General features: G+C 43.7%; 3 protein-coding genes across 3 annotated transcripts in view; 2 read left to right on the top strand and 1 right to left on the bottom strand.

Moving 5' to 3' along the window:
• The window catches only part of map7b (microtubule-associated protein 7b), a 30,579-nt gene extending 20,879 nt beyond the window's left edge, over nt 1-9,700 (top strand). The window contains exons 7-18 of the mRNA XM_078290043.1: nt 414-533; nt 2,291-2,439; nt 3,665-3,804; nt 4,175-4,422; nt 5,007-5,157; nt 5,293-5,464; nt 5,603-5,707; nt 5,805-5,855; nt 5,961-5,994; nt 6,147-6,279; nt 6,806-6,993; nt 7,372-9,700. Of these exons, the coding sequence (XP_078146169.1) occupies nt 414-533; nt 2,291-2,439; nt 3,665-3,804; nt 4,175-4,422; nt 5,007-5,157; nt 5,293-5,464; nt 5,603-5,707; nt 5,805-5,855; nt 5,961-5,994; nt 6,147-6,279; nt 6,806-6,993; nt 7,372-7,382 (1,502 nt within the window). The 3' untranslated portion in view covers nt 7,383-9,700. The remainder of the gene's footprint in view (nt 1-413; nt 534-2,290; nt 2,440-3,664; nt 3,805-4,174; nt 4,423-5,006; nt 5,158-5,292; nt 5,465-5,602; nt 5,708-5,804; nt 5,856-5,960; nt 5,995-6,146; nt 6,280-6,805; nt 6,994-7,371) is intronic.
• A 391-nt stretch (nt 9,701-10,091) lies between these two features.
• armc1l (armadillo repeat containing 1, like) lies at nt 10,092-13,103 on the bottom strand. The gene is made up of 7 exons (XM_071919019.2): nt 13,071-13,103; nt 12,445-12,614; nt 12,205-12,296; nt 11,642-11,825; nt 10,975-11,091; nt 10,693-10,767; nt 10,092-10,497 (listed from the first exon to the last, which is right to left on the bottom strand). The coding sequence occupies exons 2-7, from the start codon at nt 12,595-12,597 to the stop codon at nt 10,303-10,305; spliced, it is 816 nt and encodes a 271-aa protein (XP_071775120.1). The 5' UTR covers nt 12,598-12,614; nt 13,071-13,103; the 3' UTR covers nt 10,092-10,302.
• Nucleotides 13,104-13,280: 177 nt separating this feature from the next.
• Nucleotides 13,281-18,715, top strand: mtfr2 (mitochondrial fission regulator 2). Its single transcript, XM_071919025.2, has 8 exons — nt 13,281-13,406; nt 13,657-13,837; nt 14,127-14,231; nt 14,948-15,072; nt 15,524-15,732; nt 15,889-16,237; nt 17,257-17,440; nt 17,796-18,715. The coding sequence occupies exons 2-8, from the start codon at nt 13,766-13,768 to the stop codon at nt 17,838-17,840; spliced, it is 1,089 nt and encodes a 362-aa protein (XP_071775126.2). The 5' UTR covers nt 13,281-13,406; nt 13,657-13,765; the 3' UTR covers nt 17,841-18,715.
• The last annotated feature ends 445 nt before the right edge of the window (nt 18,716-19,160 follow it).

Here is a 19,160-nt window from a genome sequence, read left to right as displayed (position 1 = left end):
GGTAATTCAAAGAGATACAAATGTCAGCCAAACTATTTTCTTGAGATACAGATGGGGTTCTGTCCTTTGTTCTTGCACTGTTTATTTGAATGCGCTCCTCCCTGTGTTTGCTCCTGGTTTGCACGTCACTCCAGGCTGTTTGCTCCTTCTCACATTAAACAGACCGGTGCATGCAGGTGTAACATGGCAGCCTGTGCATGCTTACGACTTAAATTTAGCTCTCACCTACACTGCTGTGATGCACAGTGTGAGGGAAGGAATGGGTAACGAATGCAGTAATTATGCATCATTTCAAAATCTGCTTTGACGGGTTGCTTTGGCTTATCAGCAGCTGGTTAATGTAGTTTTGCAACAAACTTAAGCTTTGCCCACTTTTAACATGTATGTGTGTGTGTGTGTGTGTGTGTGTTCAGGCCTGCGCCGTCTGCCGCTGTCGCCGTGGGAGAACACGATGGTGAACCGCCTGCAGCAGCCCACACACTCCTACCTGGCCCGCAGCCGCAGTGCCATGAGTCTGTCCGGAGATCAAACAGGTAACACACACACACACACACCCCCTGCAAAGAAGGCCCCTCCTGGCTCTCATGGTCAGCAGACCGAGGAAAACACACAGGACACTCTAGCGCGCGTGCACACACACACACACATTCGAATTCACAGCTCATAGTGCTAGACGTATTTATGCCGTTTGTATTTTGGACTCTTGAGACCAGAACAGTTTTGGATGCTAATCAGGATTGGCCCGACTTAAAGCATTACACCGTCTGAAACTTCCCTCACCAGCCTGTATCTGGCACTGAACACACACACACACACACACACACACACACACACACAAAAACACAAGTCTAAACAAGTGAGCTGTTCAGGAAGGTTTCCCCTATTGATATCCTGCCCTGCCTCCCCCTGTTGTTACCACGGCAACAGTGTGAGTTCCCACATTGCAGTTTTAGATGGTTACAGTGTGTCTGCGTGTGTTTTGGTTTCAGTGTGTTATCTTGTGCCTAAAGTTATATACTACTCAAAGATTCATATATCCTAGAAGCTAAGGTCTGGAACAGACCAGTCGATATCTGTGAACATACAAAAGTTTTCTCAGGAAGCCAGAAACCAGACAGATAATTATTGATTAGACTGCCTGAAACCTTAGGAATAATGTAGTGTGTATTAAATGCATTTAGAATAGTCAATTAATGATAATGGTTTACACAGATATTCTTTAAACTGTCTGTGTGTTTGTGGACTGTTGTGATCTGAGTGCCAGACGTCTTTCACCACTTTGCAGCATCTCTTTGTTGGCCAGCAACTCTGGCCTGTTTCCACTTATCACTGCTTTTTGCCAGCTCACTCACTCTCTCACACACATAAATACACTGACACACACACACACACACACTAACAGACACACTCACACTTCCATCTTTTTCGCTGTCTCTCTTTTCCTGTGTTTTACACTCACACATACACACCTAACATCCGCCACAGTGTGTGAAGGTAGAGTTTTTTGCATCTATGTGTGTTGCTGCATGCTTAGTTTCTCTTTCTGGTGATTGGTGTTGGGTCTGGTGTGTCTACTATCAGTAGTCCAGACTGGGATGACTAATGAGTCTGACACCTAGGAACGCTTCCAACACTGGGGCCTTTTACAGCGGGGAATGACTTCACCATTGCCAAAGTGTTGCTTTCTATGTGGATGCCTCAAAGAGTAATAGTACAAAGTGCAAGGATATTATATATTCCATTGAGCTTGTCCTTTTAAATGGGCAGCAGTGCAATGAAAGTTGTTTAAGGGTTGTTGTTTTTTTCATCTATTGTCCATTAATCCCTAAACTGACAAAATAGCCCAACTAAATCCTCATTCTCTCAAAAGCGTAGCCTATTAGTTGATAATACATTCTGGCATACGACGCCTCAGTGATGGTTGCAGTATCCTTCAATAGTTGTGCTTCCAATCAGTAGCGCTAATGCATTCTCTTTCTCTCTCTTCTTCTCTCTTGTTTCTGCCAAACCTCTTCTTTTCATCCTTCCTTCCTCCGCCGGTCTTCAAACCCTTCCTCCTCCTCCTTCTCCTCCTCCTCCTACCAAACCCACGGTGTCTTCCTTCCATTCATTCTTTCATCTTAACATCTTCCTCCTTCCCCGATCCTTCGCTCCGTGCTCCTGTTGACCTAACCCTCGCCGGTGTCCCCCAAATCCTAACCCCCGCCCCGCCCCGCCCCGCCACTCCTCAAAACACTGCGCCCTCCCTCCTCGTACATCACGGTAGCCATGCCTGTGTGTCCTCGCTCAGTGTCCTGCCACCCCATGGGCTCCATGTCCTTCAAGGCCCTGCAGGCCCAGCCGCTGCCCCACTGCCGCAGCCAGGAGAGGAGCCTCTGCAGGGAGACGGCGGCCTCCTCCTCCTCCGTCGCCCGCAGGAGGACCACCGGACCCGTGCAGGTAGGTGATGTCATCAGCCTGCGCCCGTGTTCGACCGAGCCACTAGAGAATACCGCCATTAAGAAGTTGAGACAACCGTAAGCTGTGACGTCATCAACCAGGGTCTTATGTTTACACAAGACATGCTAGGAACCCAAGAGTGTCTGTAGTGTGTGTGTGTGTGTGTGTGTCATTTTGCTGTCTGTTTTCAGTGTTTATTATGAGATTAAATATTGCCTTAAACCTGTTTAGAGTGATATTTGTGCTGCTGACATTGAGAGGTATGGGTGAAGCTGGTTCTGTATGTATGTGTGTGTGTGTGTGTGTGCAGCTGTGTGCACGCACATAAGTGCCTCACTACTTCTTGCTATTCTTTCTCCAGTTCTGCTATTTTCATGTTGATGATGTCCCAGATCAGTCAGACACAATATATCAGAGTGTCTGTCTCGCTCTGCTCTTTACACACACATGCACACGCACACACACACACACACACATTAACACATACACACCGCTGTACCCACTGTCCATCTGTCTGCCTCTGTGTCACAGCTTATGCCATTAAGTTCTTAAAAGGAGGGCATCTTCTGAGCTGTGCATCACACATACAGACACACACACACTCACACACACACAAACCAGTTCTGTACCACTGATACAACCACTTATATCCCATTATGACTTTTAGTTGTAGCTTCACCATAATATCAGTCTTGATGTCTATAGATGGATCAATCTATTGTGAGTTTTGGCTTGGTGTCTGAGATTATTACCTCACCTACAAACAGGACATGATAAACTCCCTGTGAGCTGGTCTGAGTTAAAGAAGGTTGATTTAGTTTTCACTTGTGACGACGATTAGAAGTTTCTTAATGTTGGTGTGACAGCCTTGCACCATTAGTACCAGAGGTTACGCAGTGCAGCGGGCCGTCAGAGGAAGGCCATCTCAGTCTAATCCTGTTACGATCTTCTTCTACTGTGCCGATTACCCCGTGCGTCGCTAAGGACGTAAACTGCAAAACCATTTCGGTGGCATTCTGCTACTGCTGTAAAAAAAAACAATGGTTTGGGTTCATGAAAAAGTTTCAAGCCCATTTTGATTTTTATATATCTGATTCTGTTCGCCTCGCTCTCTCATTCCATTACACACTCTTTATCAATCGCCACATCTTTCTCCCTCTGTCTGGCTCTTTCTCTCTCACTCACTCTGTCTGTCTCCCTCTCCCTCCCTGCCATTGGTCAACAGCAGAAGGACCGTGACTTCGCCAGGAAGTCATGGAGCAACCTGTCACTCCCATTGGCTCCCGCTCTGACTTTGCCCCCCAGCAAGCGCTCCTCATCACCAGGCAAGAAGAAGAGCAAAGTAACAGCACCCTCTCCTGGCAGGTAGGAGAAACACACCCATGACAGCTAATGGCATAATGAGGAGGGTAAGCAGATTTCTGTTACGTGTTAAGGATTGAAAATGGGAAGAAATTGCATAATTAGGTACAATGGGACTGTGAGAGCTGTTTTCATGCCACATTTGTTTAAAAAGTTATGAAAGAAACAATTTTCAATGAGACATGGAAAGGTGACTTTCTGTAAATGAATAATTGGAAAAAAGTCTCAACATCTTTTCATTACTAAACCGAGATGCTACTCCATGAAACACAGTCAAAATGCCACATCACTAGTAACTCCTAGTAGAAACATGTTCCCTGTTATTTTGGCTGGTATCCTGCTGCTAAACGGCTTCTTCTCCTCCTGCACACAGGCCTCCACAGAAGACGACGGGGCGCCCCCCGACCCCCAAGCTGCTGAAGTCTCCCGGGGCAGAAGACCCAGGGAACCTGCGTCCGGTCAGGGTCACACCGGAGAGCCCCCGCCCCTCTCCGCCCCCCAGAGCCCAGGGAGAGGAGGGAGAGCAGGTCCTCAGCCCGCCCCAGCCTCGGCCTCAGCCGCTGGGCCAGAACAAGACCAGTACTGAGGAGACGACACCAGCAACACCAGCAGCAGCCAGCGGTCAGTTACCACTCTCCGACCCGCTTTACCCGACCCATGCGGCATGGGTCATCAGATTGTATTCAGACAGAGCAAAAACGCATAAAATCCAGGTGGTCAGAAACACATTTGGCCACATTAACAAAGGCCCAGAATTACTAAAACCTTTAGTGGGTAGAAAGTCAGCACTAAAGACTTGTGATAGGTGCAAGGCAATTTGCTTGACCAGGAGTTACGTCATGGTTTTGCACATGCTAAAGGTTTTTGCACCCATGAAAGGCTTTTGTAAATCAGGGCATATGCAATGTGTCTCTAATCCACATACAGTGACTATGTAAATCAAAATAAATTTTGCACCCTGATCCAACCAGGAAGTGCATGCAAAACAACAGGTGGCAGAGAGCACAGATGCTAACATCCTTGAACAAGCAAGACGATGTGTTTACTGACAGTTTTTGGAACATAAATATTAGGAGAGGAAATGACATGTAAGGCGAACATCAACCCAGAAATAGTACTACTACACCTCTGATAAAATGGCTCATTGTGCCTATCAGATTGCTATCAGATTAGATGGTGAATCCTTTGATTCTGTTGCCTTCCAGAGTCTATAAGCAGTCCCCCGGCCCACAAGCCGTCGGCGGGCACCACAGACCCAGAGGAGGCAAGTCGGATCCTGGCTGAGAAACGACGGCTGGCCCGCGAGCAGAGGGAGAGAGAGGAGGAGCAGCGCCGGCTACACGAGGAGCAGGAGAGGTACATGGTGCTGTATGTGAATGTGTGTGTGTGTGTGTGTGTGATAGAGAGTGTGTGCAAGGGAGAATGTGCACCTTTCCTGTCTTGACTGCAATTCATTAATATGTATATGTGTGTGTGTGTATCTCGCTGCAGACTAGCCAAGGAGGAGATGGCTCGCCGTAAGGCTGAGGAGCGAGCGAAGAGAGAGGAGGAGGCACAGCGCCAGGCAGAGGAGAGGAAGATGAAGGAGGAGGAGGAGGAGAGGAAGGCAGAGGAAGAGAGACTTCAGAAAGAGAGAGAGGAGGCAGAGAGACTCCAGAAACAGGTCAGAGAGTGGACACACTTTGTGAACTCTCATGCTCTTTCACACACGTGTAGAACTAAAGACTGAACGTCAGCGCTTCAGAGATCTTACAGTGCAATGAAACTCTTGTGTGTGTGTGTGTGTGTGTGTGTGTGTCAGAGAGAGGAGGAAGAGTCTCGGCAGAGAGAGGAGGCGGAGCGACTGAGGCAGGAGAGAGAGAAACACTTCCAGAAGGAGGAGGCTGAACGCTTGGAGAGGAAGAAGGTGACACACGTGTGCACACAAACACACACATATAGACACATTTTTATAATGTTGTACAGAGAATCTAAATGCTGCTTCATCCTCTCTTCTCCACCAGCGTCTGGAGGAGATCATGAAGAGAACAAGGCGTTCGGACACAGCAGAGAAGGTATAGTCCAGAAGTAAACAAGTAAAAAGAAGTTAAGAGATATCTGACTAACCATTGATAGTCCTTGTTTGTCTTGACCCTCTTTGTTTTCTTTCCCATCTCTAGAAAGTTACTCCTAACAGGAATGGAGACGATGCAGGTAACTTTCATCATCCCTCTTTCTTCATTTTGTCAAAGAAAAGAACAGGATTATACAGGCCTGCCCCGGTTCTGCTGTTTGTGCGTTAAAAGACATCCAGTGTGTTTGTGTGTGTGCAGTTTCTGACCGGTCCCCTGGTTTTCTCTCACCAGCAGTAAGCCCTGGCTCTCCAGGCCCATCCACAGTGAGTGTGTCAGCAGCACAACACAGCAACGGCAACGGCCACCAAGCCTCCAACCCCGACCCTGACCCCAGCACCGCAACACTGACCCCTCCTGACCAGAGGTAGGGCTGCATGGAAAAAATATTATCCCATGGACTTTTCGGGGATGTAATTTGTGACATAATTGTTATGTAGTGTGTCTATGACTGTAATGAGGGCAATATCATCATCATATCAAAACTGACCTCTGCAATAGTTTATGCTAAGTGTTTTAAAGTTACCCCTTTTGTGACTTTTTTTTTAAAAATTTTTTTTACCTTGTTCCTTCTTTTATGTGACGCACTAGACATGATTTCAACATTGAATCTCTGCATTAGTTCTCACATAACCCAGGATCTTTATGGCTATGTATAGCCCAGTTTTAGACCAAGCAGTAAATACATTATTGCATATTTAAACAATGCATAAACTATCAAAAATATCAAAAATACACACCAGAGAAGTCCATATGTACAAGATAATGCTTTCTTTTTCTCATATACCCCGGAAGACATAGTCTAAGTCATAGACGTCTACTAAACTTTCACTTTTAAACCCTATGTAGCCTAATTTTAGCCTTTAATGTTACCCTCTCTCTCTGTCTCTCAGGGAGAACGGTGAGTTTGAGGAGGTGATCACACTGCCTCCACACTCCAGGCTGTCTCCCGCTGAGGGAGAGGAGGAGCAGCAGCAGCAGGAGGAAGAGGAGGAGAGAGTTCCCGTCATAGCCTTCAGGGAGAACGGCCTCCTAAAGCCCCTCAGCGGCATGGAGGATATATCAGCCCAACAGGGAACAGGTCAGCCGGCGCCCTCTTCCTACTTCACCTCCACTTCTTGCACTTAATGTCTTCCTATACTACTTCACCTCTTTCTCCACTTTATTCTCTTGGCATGGCGTAGCTATGGAGGCTGAGGTTGCCATACACTCTTGGTGTCATCATCTTGCATAATTAAGCTGTTTGCTCATACAGTTTGATACTGTTATATACCACAAGGGATAGTTACACCAGATCCTGTGTATTAGTAAATGTCTTGTTTCCCCCTTCTGTCTTCCTCTACTTTTTATCCACCTTTTCCTCTTCTTCTTCTTAACTTTGCCCACTGTTCCCATGTTGTCAGCTGAAATGGACAATTGGCTTCATAACAGCTGATGTGTTTACTCTATTTGTTTGTAGACGTTGCCTGATGACCCCGAGAGAACTAGGGTGATGCCACACACCAGAGAGCCAGGAAGAGAGGTGGTCAGAGAGAGAGAGAGAGATGGAGGAAAGCAGAGATGTGGGACTGAAACGCAGGAAGGACTCGCACCATCACGGCCGGACGCTTCCAGAGGTCCACTTTCTCACCCCTCCCTCGCCCTGAAGAGAGCCATTTCCCCAAAGCTGGTCGTCTCCAAAGAACTCTCTAACAAGTATCCCCAGAGGGAAAGTTAACGTTTCCCTCCACCTGTTCTCTGGGGAACTGATCGTCTCTCCGTCTCTCACCGTGACTACGCTTCGTCATTATGTTCTGTGTGCGGCTGTTCTGGTCTACAACCCCCCCCACCCCCACCCCCCCCCCCCCCCACCTTCCCCTATTTCTGAAATGAATGTGTGCTGAAATCGCAGGAGGGCAATGAAGGCCCGCTCCTTGTGACTGTCGTGGGGCGGTGTGTGTGTGTGTGTGTGTGTGTAATAATACCTGTAAACTGAGATCAGCTGTAAAGTCTTCTGTCATGATACTTGAAGAGTTTCTCGTTGCTGTAGAGCGTAGTCCGATTGTCCGAATCAGCGATGTGACGTTATAACTGGAATTCACACCGTGGCCTTAGAATTACAAGGTTTCCTTAATGCGTTCGCTCTCTTTAAATGGAACCTCATAATTCTAAGGTTTAGACATTTCTCTTGAAATGTTACAGAAGAGACGGGATATCGTTGTCGGTTAATTCAAGGCATAACTTTGGAATGTTATCAGTGCATGAACTCTGTTGTAAAATGCCTCCAGGAGTTGGAAAGTCTCCTTTTATGTAACATTTTTACTGCTATGTCTACAGAGTTTAAACCTAGAGGTTAGCGTTGGGGTGGCATGGGTGTTTGGTTTATCATGTGGAGTTGAAGTTAAACAACATCAACAACAAAAAAAAAAACAAACGTACTGTTCTCTCAGTAAACCGAGAATTAGCGTGAAAACTACTGATTTCCTTGTTTAGTTTTATATAATTGCTGTAAAGATAAGATGTGATTTTTTTTTTCTTACTTTCTCATTCTGTCCTCCGTTTCTGTTCTTTGTGCAGATTTGCTTTGATAAAAAGGTCCTGCCCCTACCTTCATTTATTTAGCCTCTAAAATTCCCACTCATGTATGATATGTCTTCTTGTCAGACTTGTCTCATTGAGTCAATGAGCAGCATTGGAGGACTTTGCTGTAGCATAGTCACCATAAATTGGAGGATTATGTACCATAGGAAGGGCAATACAGGGGCCTTCGTTTTGGCCAAGCAACTACAAGATGGATTAAAATAATTTACCAGCGAAATTAATATGAATTCTGAAATAACCTGATCCAGCTGATTGCTCGATTCTTTTGATTTGAGGATTTATTTAAGAATAAATGCTGCTACTTTTGATGTTCCTTTGCCTTACCACATGATGGAAAGAATGAGGCGATTCTAGGACTTGGGTCTGTACCCACAGTCACTGAATATGAGATATGCACTCCCACCATGAGTTTTGACATCATGACCACATGCCCATATTCGCCGGTGGCTTCCTTTTCCCTTCCTTGATGACTTACAAGTCTGTTCATGTGTGAAAGTTCATGTAGTAAATTTGTCAGCGTCACACCATGTTATCATACATGGGGTGTCATGTAAATCCATCGGTCTTTCTCCTAGCTGTTCACAAAGGAAAGGAGACAAGAGGGGATTAAAGTAAGAAATGGAACACAACCATTCTCTTTTAGGATGTCTCATTCAGACTTGGTGACGATCCTCTTCATTAGATCTTGATTTCCATCTTTTTACACAATAGCTCCCATTGCTGCTACTCGCTAGCACTTGGTTCTCAAAGCTTTGCACTTATACCAGTTCCTTTTCTGATATTTTGCAGTATCACCAAAATGGAAGGAAATTTCAGAAAGATTGTCCATGTCTAGGTTATGTACTACTGGTTGTTCATCATGCTGTTACCAATATGTTAATTATCTAAGTTGCAACTATATTGCTGTAACACAGGCAATATGATTTGTAAAATAAGTTTCCAGAGCAGACACCTCTGAATGGAAGAGGTTTAAATGCATAAAGTAAATAAGTTATACATAGATATTCTATAAATTATGTATAAATGACAAAATATATTTTACTAAGACTGACCACAAAGCTTTGAAAACTAACTAGCCTTTTACTTTAGAGGAAAAGGGTTGAAGACCATGGGATGAGTTCTTCCAACCAGTCCCAACAGAAATCGTCTCCCAACTGTTCCAGCTGTACTGTATGGCATGTTAATAAAGAATTCAAATTTTGTCTGGATCGATGCTGTTGTGTTCTTGCAAAGATTCCTTTGTCTGCTATTTTTAGATCCAAAATCACAACGCACATTAAAAGCACAAAGAAATATGTTGTAGATTTATTTCAGAATAAACCAAAGCAACTAGTACAGGACATTTAGACATTCAAATATAGTTACACCTGTATAGAAAAGTAGTGAATATCTGAAACAAAACAAACAACTTACAAAGAAAATGAAGAGTTACAAGCATGGAAAAATAGATGACTTGAAAATGAAGAAAAAAATTATTTACATTCGCCAGTGACATTGGATAGAAAACTGCATTGTGTAACACCGCAGAAATCCCCAAAAGTGGATGGGACTCAGTTAAACTCAAAAAGCAGAGCTAGATCCGAACTAAGTGTTTTTGTGTGTGTTGATGATTTGTAGATATCCATAGGAAGTAATGGCACACTGGTTGAGTTCCTGAGCATGCACAAAAGGCCAGAATCTAGCCCTGTTGTGTACTAACAGCTAGTCATGTCCAATGAAATAACACGAGTAGTCACCAGTGAGGAGTGTATTGGAACAACTTGGGTCTCTGGAATTTCAGTTATATCGGTACTATCAGAGTGCTCCAATTTCACCAGTAGAAGGTTTTGGTGAGGAAACTGGCAGCAGCGTTGAGCCAGCTTCCACTGGAATCATCCTTGGCTGTGGTGCGGGAGATGGCGCGGTCCGCCTCCCTCTCTGGGCTCTCCTCCTCCTCTGGGAGGTAGTCTGGAAGAGCTGCGTTCTGCTCCACCTCCACTCCAGACGGGTTCAGAGGGATAAGAACCTGAAGAACCCGTTATGGAAGGAGAGAGGATGAGGGAAAAGTGTTTAAAAGTGTAATTAGCGATGTGAAATCACACTCAGAATTCATGAGATATTCTCCAGAGGATCTTCAGAATGTATACTATCTATTCTTCAACAGAAAGAGAGAGAGAGACAGGGAGAAAGTGTGTGTTCACATAATAACCCTACTACTCACCTCTTCTCCTGCCTCATTCCTCACCACCTGCTGGGCTGACAGCACCTTGGTAGCAGCGATGGCCGACGCCAGACTCTGCAAATGAAGAGGCAAAGAGGAAGGAGACGACTGGGATTAATGAGCGTCAATCAGAACGGATGCATGGTTTTCTTACTCCTGATTCTTGCACCAAGTGTATCTGAGTGACTGCTAAAACAAACGGTCAATATTAACTAATATTTTGAAAAGGCCTGTAGTGTCCTAAGCAGACAGTGTTAGTACATGGTTGTCTTTGTGTGTTACCTCAGTGGGCAGGTCTGAGCGGATGCGGACGGTGCATCTCTTGGAGGCCATCTGGAAGGTGAAGCTGATCACTCCTTTGACCGCAAGAAGAGCCTCCTCACACAAGCCTCGCTGGTCCTGAATAAAACAAGTAGAGGTGGTGTTAGTACATAGATGGTAACTAAGTACATACACAAGTCTTATAGTGCTCATCACATACTAAAAGACGTGCGTAAGAATCTGAAATCCGGGTGCAGTTCATGACATGGGGCTCAGATCAAAGGGAAACAGACAAGAGCTATGGAAGATGAGGCAATGCTAGTCAAAAGCTCAACACCAGCAACTCGTACAGCATTTGAGGAGGTGGAAATGAAAAGGAAAGAAACAGTGATGAAATGTGACAGTAGTCAAACAAATTTTATCATGATACTGCTGTAACTTACTGGGATCATTGTGCCTATTAAATTACTATCTCCGCTAATCTAGCATCTCTTTGGGGAACCTTATATTAGATACCTTGCCAGTTGCCATACAACTCAGTTCATGGGGGATTATGGTTCAAGCTGTGTGATTCTGTCAAATCTGAAAAGGATATTCATGTTTTGTCTATGCTACAGTATATCAGTGTGTGCTGTGTGGGTTATAGGGAGAATTTGTCAGATACTGTCATATGGGTGTGCCTACTCACAGTGCTGTCCAGTCCCTGGATGTGCAGAGTGACAGACTTGGCCTTCTTGCTGGAGGAGTTAATGAAGAATTGTGACTTCTTCCTCCTCTCCCTCTCTGGGGTGCGGGGTGCAGGGTTGGCAGGCGCACTCAGAATGCCATAAACCTCCTTGGCCAAGGATGTGATGTCAATAGTCAGGCCAACCCTATATAGAAATAAAATGGATGATCTACATTAATCTAGTTAGAGTTAGTGGTGTATTGTATCTAAGGGTGACTGAACTTCAGCTATTGCAGACATGCAGTCATGAAAATACAATTAATAAACATGAAGTGTTTCTTGTTGTTTTTCTACCACCTGTACTACACCATTAAAGGGTTAAATGATCATAACAAAAACAGGAATCACAGAACATTCACTAAAATCAGTGAGGAATGAATGCAGTAGCACTTAAACTAAACATTGCTAAAACTAACATTGGAAATTGAATGTACAACTGTTTAAAAATAATTTAAATAATACACAAACACATGTTCCACCACAAAAGATTGACCAAGATAATGTGAAGACCATCATCTCCTCACCTGTCCACCAGATTCTCCAAGCTCACCATCATACCCAGTTCATTCTTCATGGTGGGGATGTTGGGAGACAACTCGGCCAAGTAGCGCAGGGTCTGAGAACAGAGAGAGAAAAAGTGGGACAAATACACACTATCATCAAATATCATTACTTCCTCTGCAGGCCTGTCTGGCATTAGCTTATTTCTTTACCAGCAAATACTTTGCAGTGTCACTGCCACCAGTAAACCCTCTTCCACCCACCTGCAGAGTGGCGAACAGCACTTCTGGGTTCTGGTGGTCCAGGAAGAGAACCAGTCCGGGAAGACAACCCTGGTCCTGGACTATAGCCTCTCGGTTCTGCGGCTCAGAGGCCAGGTCCCGCAGCTGACTCACCACTGACAGCGCATCCATCATCTTTACCAGCTCAGATACTGAAATGTCAAAGTGACTGCGATATAAATTGTTGCATTAGCTTAACATTACGTCAATGTTTAACTAACGTAACTGTTATTCACTTATTATCAAAAACGTGTTGTGTGTGCATCCAAACTTAGAAAAGCTAGTTATCAAACTCTAGACAACTCTGCTGTGATTGGGTGCTGCTGTGAGCTATCAATAAATTCAAGATGTTTTGCTAATCTTAAGCGAGCTAAATTAAGAATGACATGGATATGCTGTCAATTCGTAACGTTAACGCTAAAAAGCTAGCTAGACAAGCTAACGGCTAGCTAACCGCTAGTTTTGAAACGTTAACTAGCTTGCCAACTAAACTACAAACGCTTCAGCTGCTTCGTTGTCCCATCTGAAACTAACTAACAGTTTGTATGCGGTTATTATTAATTTAAATGCCCAGGATTTTTTTAATAAATTAGGTTAAATTCACTTACGTTGTTACCTTACCACGGAAGAGAGCAGCTCGTGCAGACAAAAATACAAATTTGGTGCAAATTTTTCATGAAGCGCCATTGGTCGAACGGTCACTGGTCACGTCGCACGGTCGCCCACTCCCATTGGTTCACATACCAGTTCCGTATTTCTAGCCAACCAGGACAGGTTTTGCTGGTACGGCTTTATTTGACTTCGCAGACCTTCTGCTTGGACGCGTGAGCAACGAGAACGCAAGTTCAGAGATAGTCTGCAGTTACAGTGTACATTGTTGTTAATAATGTGTATTCCGGACAGATTTAACGACGAGAACACGTTTTGACAAGGGAAACTCCACTGTACGTATACACTAATTTCCATTCATTCTGTATGTTTCCTGGCGACGCGGTTTTTAGTGTTTTGATGATCCATGCAGCTTTTTAGCTTGCGGACATAACGTTACTGCGGTGCCAATATCCTGGCCAGCTGGGTTACTAATTTAACGTTAATCCAAGAGTGATATTCACAGGATTTTGGGGTAAACCACTTAAATATACAAAAGACCCTCTATTTTCATACCATAAGTGTTGTGTATTTTGCTTGTTTCAGGTGTAAAGTATGTGACTCAGTCGCATCCTTCCTGTGGTGTTGGCTTCTCACCGAGTCCGTCAGCAGAAACTTTTGCAGTCGTCAGCTGGTCAATGAAAAAGCCCTTCCAATGTCTTTACTAGAGGATATTCTGGATGTGCTGCGCTGCGTCCTGGAGTATTTTGGAGTGCCTCCAGACATGGTAAGTTATCAGACACAGTCCTATCTTGTTTATGACAGTGATTCCCAAAGTGGGGTGCAGGGACCTCCAGAGGTCCTTCAGATGGTCCCCGGGGCCCCCAACAAAATGAGCAATGGTGCAATTTCATCATTATTTCACTCCCTAGAAGTTAATTCAATGAGAGAAGGTATAAGGATGAACATTTTCATCATAGGTTTCACTGGTATAGTAAAGTTTGGGAGTGACATTTCCTGTGTTTGCGATACTGCAGATCAACAACTGTGTGTTTTATGTGTGTGTTTGCCTCTAGCTGGTTCCAGTGTGGGACAGTCAGCTGTGCGGTCAGTATCGCAGCATTGTGCGGATGATCGGGACAAACCTCCCACTGACACCTACCCCACGTGTCCACTTTCAGGTACAACTAGTGCTTTCAAACACTGAAGATCATCACTCAGAAACAGTCAAGTTCATTTTCACAGTGATAATTGCCACAATAAAGCTGATAAGCATATTAGATTTGTATCAAATGTGTGTCAAATTCAACACAGCAAAACAAGTGGCTGTGTGTAACTGACATGCACACTTGCTTACAACAACACTAACCAGGGCAAAATGTAACCAAAATCCAAATGGTATGTTTGTCACATAATGCTTTCTAAACAGATGAATACTATACCCTAGGTTGATCCACAGTGCTCAGTTGCAATGTCTATGACATCCAGTTGTGCAGCGATGCACCTTTCTCTTTTCTCTTTTCTCTCCTTGCATCCCTCCTTCTGAAGTTTCATGCGCACAGTCTGCTGACAGTTGACACTTTTCTCCAGCCATCGATCAATATGTTACAAAAACACATTGCGATAACATTTTTGGCCGTAGCCTTGCTTTCAAGAGGACTTAATTATATATTATTATTTGTAACATATTTTTAATACTAAGCTATATAAATCAATATACAAATATCTTATAATAGCAGTTTTTGGCAATATCATCCAGCCCTACTAAGAGTTTTATTATATTATTATTTAAAACGTATATAATTATTATCATCAATCAAAAAACATTGTCATCATTTTTATCCATGTATTCAGTGTCATAGTGTGTAATGCCTCCTTGTCCATGTTTTGTCTTCAGATCCCTCTGCACACCTATAGGCCCCATGGATATGTTGACATTACTGTGGATACTCCTGCCATCCCCTCATTTGCTGATGTGCTGTGGGTGGAGGAGGATGAGGGGGACAACTTTGCTAAAATCAGGTAAAAATACAAATAGACACAAACCAGACAAACACCATACACAGGATCCCAGAGGCTTCTTCTTGGTGGTTTTAACCTCAAATTCCAATTCCAGTACTACATAGGGGCAGTGGCACGGTTACCATGGGAGTGGATAGGTTTTACAGATGGAAAAATGAAGTCCTTTGAGTGTGTTTTTAGATGCAATTTGGAGGCATAGGTAGGTTAAGTTTCAATTTAAACATTTTTTGAATCAAGCCGTTGAGCCATTAGAGCTGAAGTTGTCGACTGGAGACAGAAAGACATTGCTAGTAGCCACTAAATATGGGCAAACAACTTAATGCCAGTAGTACTATAATAGGGAAAGTGTTCGCCTCTTTTTATGACAATGAAATCCAAGATGTGCCAGTAGTGTCTGGAACTTTTCCCAGGAATACTATAATATAAAATAACTGCTATATGGTCTCCTTAGGAACCAACTGCCTCCAAAGAAGCAAAGTACTGTAAATTGGAATGGGGTGAGAGACCCAGTGCTGGCCCTGAATCGAGCCCAGAGAGGAGGCATGGCTCTGAGGCAGAAGGCGGAGCCGGATGCCCTGAGGAAGATCACAGCCCTGGAGGACGAGCTGCTCAAACTACGAGCCCAGATCGCAATGATCGTTACAGCAGCGCCGGCTTCAGGTACAGGGACGACACACATAACATCTGTACCTCATTCTCAGCTTCTTTTCACACCTCACACAACTTATCATGTGTTCTGTATACTGCTACTTGCATCAGTTAAGAAAATTTGATAGTTCATCATCCCTCTCTTCCCCCTCTCAACATTTTGTTTAGGTTTGACCCCTTCCCAGAATGCCCCAGACACTCCTCTGAGGTCTCCTCCTCCACCTCCAGCTCTGACCTCCACACCTCGCTGTCCCGCTCCTCCTCCTCCTCCCCCTCCTCCTCTACCTCCCCCCTGCCCCAGCTCCTCCACTGAGAATTCATCCGTGTTGGACCTGATCCGCCAGCGCAGGAATGCGGACAAACCCCATGTCCAGGGGAAAGGTCCGGCGCTGAGTCAGGGTGGTCAGCTCAAGCCCCAGGACTCGGGCCAAACCAGGGGTTCGCAGGCTAAGGGGATCCCCTCCATGCTGGATGTACTGAAGGATTTGAATCAAGTTAAATTGCGCACAGTGGAGAGGTAGGCATTAGTTTGAACAGTATGGATTTGAAGCTGCTGATATTTTGTGCCGATATTCAATATCTTAAAATGTCACCTTTTTGTGCCAAAAAGTTGCAAGGATTCAGTGTTTCCTCCACAGTTGTATTCTTGTTATTGGAAACTCCGAAAAAACTATTGAAAGCCATGCTAATGAAATTCTTTTTAGGTGGATTAGCAGCTCCTTAAGACAGCATGAAGCAGGTTTCATTGCAGGTTTTACAGACTCACCCCTGAAGCTGTGGAGTAAAGTCATATCTTCACCTCCATCATATCAACGACTGGCCAATATCTGTTTTTTATTCAACGACCAATACTGTCCCGATATATCAGCAAACCAATATATCGTTCTAACCCTAGTAGGCACGGTCAATGTGATGCAGCATGTGGTCTACAACCTATAGACCGAGGACATAAATAATTCTTTACAGACATTAAAAGACAACATCAGTATATTTTTGCTTTTGCTTTGATTATATGATTAACATTGATTTGCAGTAGAAGTCAAGACTTCTTCATGAGTCTCTATCTCCTGTTTGTCTCACTTCCAGACATCAGTCTCCTCCATTTTAAACAAGCAGTGTATCTCTGTGTACAACAAAATCAAACACTTTTGAAAAACTGTTATCGGGCCAATAGGCCAGATTATAGTCTAGTACCTCATTCTCAGCTTCTTTTCACACCTCACACAATTTACCATGTGTTCTGTATACTGCTACTTGCATCAGTTAAGAAAATTCGATAGTTCATCATCCCTTAGGCCAGTTTATAGTCTTGAGCCTGTTCACATTGCAGGATAAATTGCGTCGACCCTCAGGTCCATTTGTTTATCTGTTTGTCCCTAAATAAATAAATGAATGAAAAAATTCATTCATTCATTCATTCATTCATTTATTTATTTATTTATTTATTTGATATCCGTCACAATGTTTGGTTTTTATGTGATAATGTTTTTATAGCAATTGTCTCCTGATATTTCCCCTTCCTTCCTCTCTCCGTAGGTCACCAGGGGGCACACCGGTCAGAAGGAGGCGCAGTAAGGGGGGCGCAGCGTTGCTCAGCGACCCGGCGGGTCTTATCGCTGAAGCACTAAGGAAGAAGTTTTCCCAGCATCACCACAACAACTCCTCCGACAAAGAGAATTCACTTGAACTATCTCCATTTGGCAGTCCAGAAACGCCCCGGGTTAGTATTCTAATGCAGTTATTTAATGCAGCTCACACAGTTTCCATATGTATATTGATATATTGTGAATAGTTTTTAGAAACTATTAATGTAGTTTCAGGAGCCCTTTAAGTTTTAGCAAAATAACAGTACCACCATGCAGTACAATACCTTAAAGGAGCAATAAGTAAGGTTTTTACTGGCCCTTTGCACAAAATGACAATAATATATCTGCAGGGGTTTGATAGGATTTTTGATCACTAGCAGTGACTCAGCGATTACTTTGCCAGGTGTTGAGATTAATGCCTTTTAAAACTCACCGCCCAGCCCATACTCTGTTTTAGAACAAAAACCTAACCTGACGCTTCTGCTCCAGGTTCTTCAGCTCACCAGACGCAGCCAGGGACGCCTCCACCTGTGACCTTGTTGAATGGTAACGTCTCATGAGTCAACCGTCCCGTCATCCAGTCACAGCTCCCCCAGACGTGTCTCACTAACAGATTACTGCTGCAGCTGCTGACTTGCCTGTCATTTTCATACTTTTTTTGTTCGTCTGTCTTGTGAGAGTGTAACTCTTGCATAGAACACAGTATTTTTTGCCATGTTGTCATGAGGTATCTCTGTTGTGTCGGGAACTTTTGAATGTATAATTTTTTTACTTGCAGTCATTGCTGTAAATAAGATTTTTGGTATGGTAATTTTGTTTTTGTACAGTTGGGTCACAGTGTTGTTCTCTCTTTGTGTGCAGAGCTCCTTTTTAAAGGAAAAATATAATAATGTAATGAAGCAGGTTAGCTTGTAGCGTGTCATACCTGCCTTAATGTTTTCTGAAATTTCTACTTGCTTACTGAGGCCTTTATTCTTGCTTCAACCAAGTTAAATGAATACATTTCTACTGTGGGTGTTGACATTCATGTAGCTCTATTCTATGCAACTGCTATTTTGTGTTTGTGTTTTACTTTGCTGCTGCCCTGGTTCAAGTGCACTGATCAATGTTGATTGTTCTTGTTTTCATATTTCCCTAATTTTAATTTGTGCCCAAATCCAGTTAACCGTGCTAGCCTTATATTAGGCACTTTGTACTGTATTAGACGAACTAAAACATTTTTTTTTTCAGTAACATATTGATGCATCTTTTCATTTTGGTACGGAGGTTTATTAGTATTTGGGCATTCTTTGATGGTCTGTGAAGCCAATTTTGATGGGGCTGCAGGGTGTCCCATTTTTCTATTCACATTTTGATGTGTGTGTGTAAATTGGAGGACTTCAAAAATAATTAAACACCAAACTAAGAAAGCGCTGTCCCCTTTTCATTGGGAATATTGAATATCTCAGGTTGATGGTTTGACACAGAGCCACATACAGACATTTTACAAGTAGCTCTGGTCAGACAGAATGTGTGTTTGTATGAGTGTCACAAAGAGAAAACTGTTTTCTATCTGCTTTTACAGTGTAAATACCTATAAAAGTGTCCACCAAATAGCAGATGTTCATCTTTATTCCTTTTGCCTTCTGTCCTTTCCCCATCCTTCTATGATAATCGAAATACCAGAGAAGGAAATGTGTGATGAGTGTCCCTGTACTTGATATTCTGTGATGCAAATTTCTCCTGACTGATTCCAATAGAACTAGGTCTTAAACTGGAATCGTGTCGTGTCTATGAATATTTTACATCTGCTCACTAATCAAGTATTTCATTGTTTTCAAAATCAATAAACTAGCAGGCCTATCTGAGTGAATG

Source organism: Centroberyx gerrardi, chromosome 18 (assembly GCF_048128805.1).
Source record: "Centroberyx gerrardi isolate f3 chromosome 18, fCenGer3.hap1.cur.20231027, whole genome shotgun sequence".
NCBI classification, from domain to species: Eukaryota; Metazoa; Chordata; class Actinopteri; order Beryciformes; family Berycidae; genus Centroberyx; species Centroberyx gerrardi.
Note: the sequence above shows the minus strand (reverse complement) of the source record. Positions and strands in the feature narration are given on the sequence as shown.

What these genes read in the sequence shown, in the direction of transcription:
- mtfr2 (XM_071919025.2), top strand. Translation starts at nt 13,766, where the DNA reads ATGTCTTTACTAGAGGATATTCTGGATGTGCTGCGCTGCGTCCTGGAG. An exon ending in TACAGCAGCGCCGGCTTCAG is followed by an intron (nt 15,733 to 15,888) that starts GTACAGGGACGA and finishes CATTTTGTTTAG; the next exon opens with GTTTGACCCCTTCCCAGAAT. An exon ending in AAATTGCGCACAGTGGAGAG is followed by an intron (nt 16,238 to 17,256) that starts GTAGGCATTAGT and finishes CTCTCTCCGTAG; the next exon opens with GTCACCAGGGGGCACACCGG.
- armc1l (XM_071919019.2), bottom strand. Translation starts at nt 12,597, where the DNA reads ATGATGGATGCGCTGTCAGTGGTGAGTCAGCTGCGGGACCTGGCCTCT. An exon ending in TGCTGTTCGCCACTCTGCAG is followed by an intron (nt 12,297 to 12,444) that starts GTGGGTGGAAGA and finishes CTCTGTTCTCAG; the next exon opens with ACCCTGCGCTACTTGGCCGA. An exon ending in TTGGAGAATCTGGTGGACAG is followed by an intron (nt 11,826 to 12,204) that starts GTGAGGAGATGA and finishes ATTTCTATATAG; the next exon opens with GGTTGGCCTGACTATTGACA.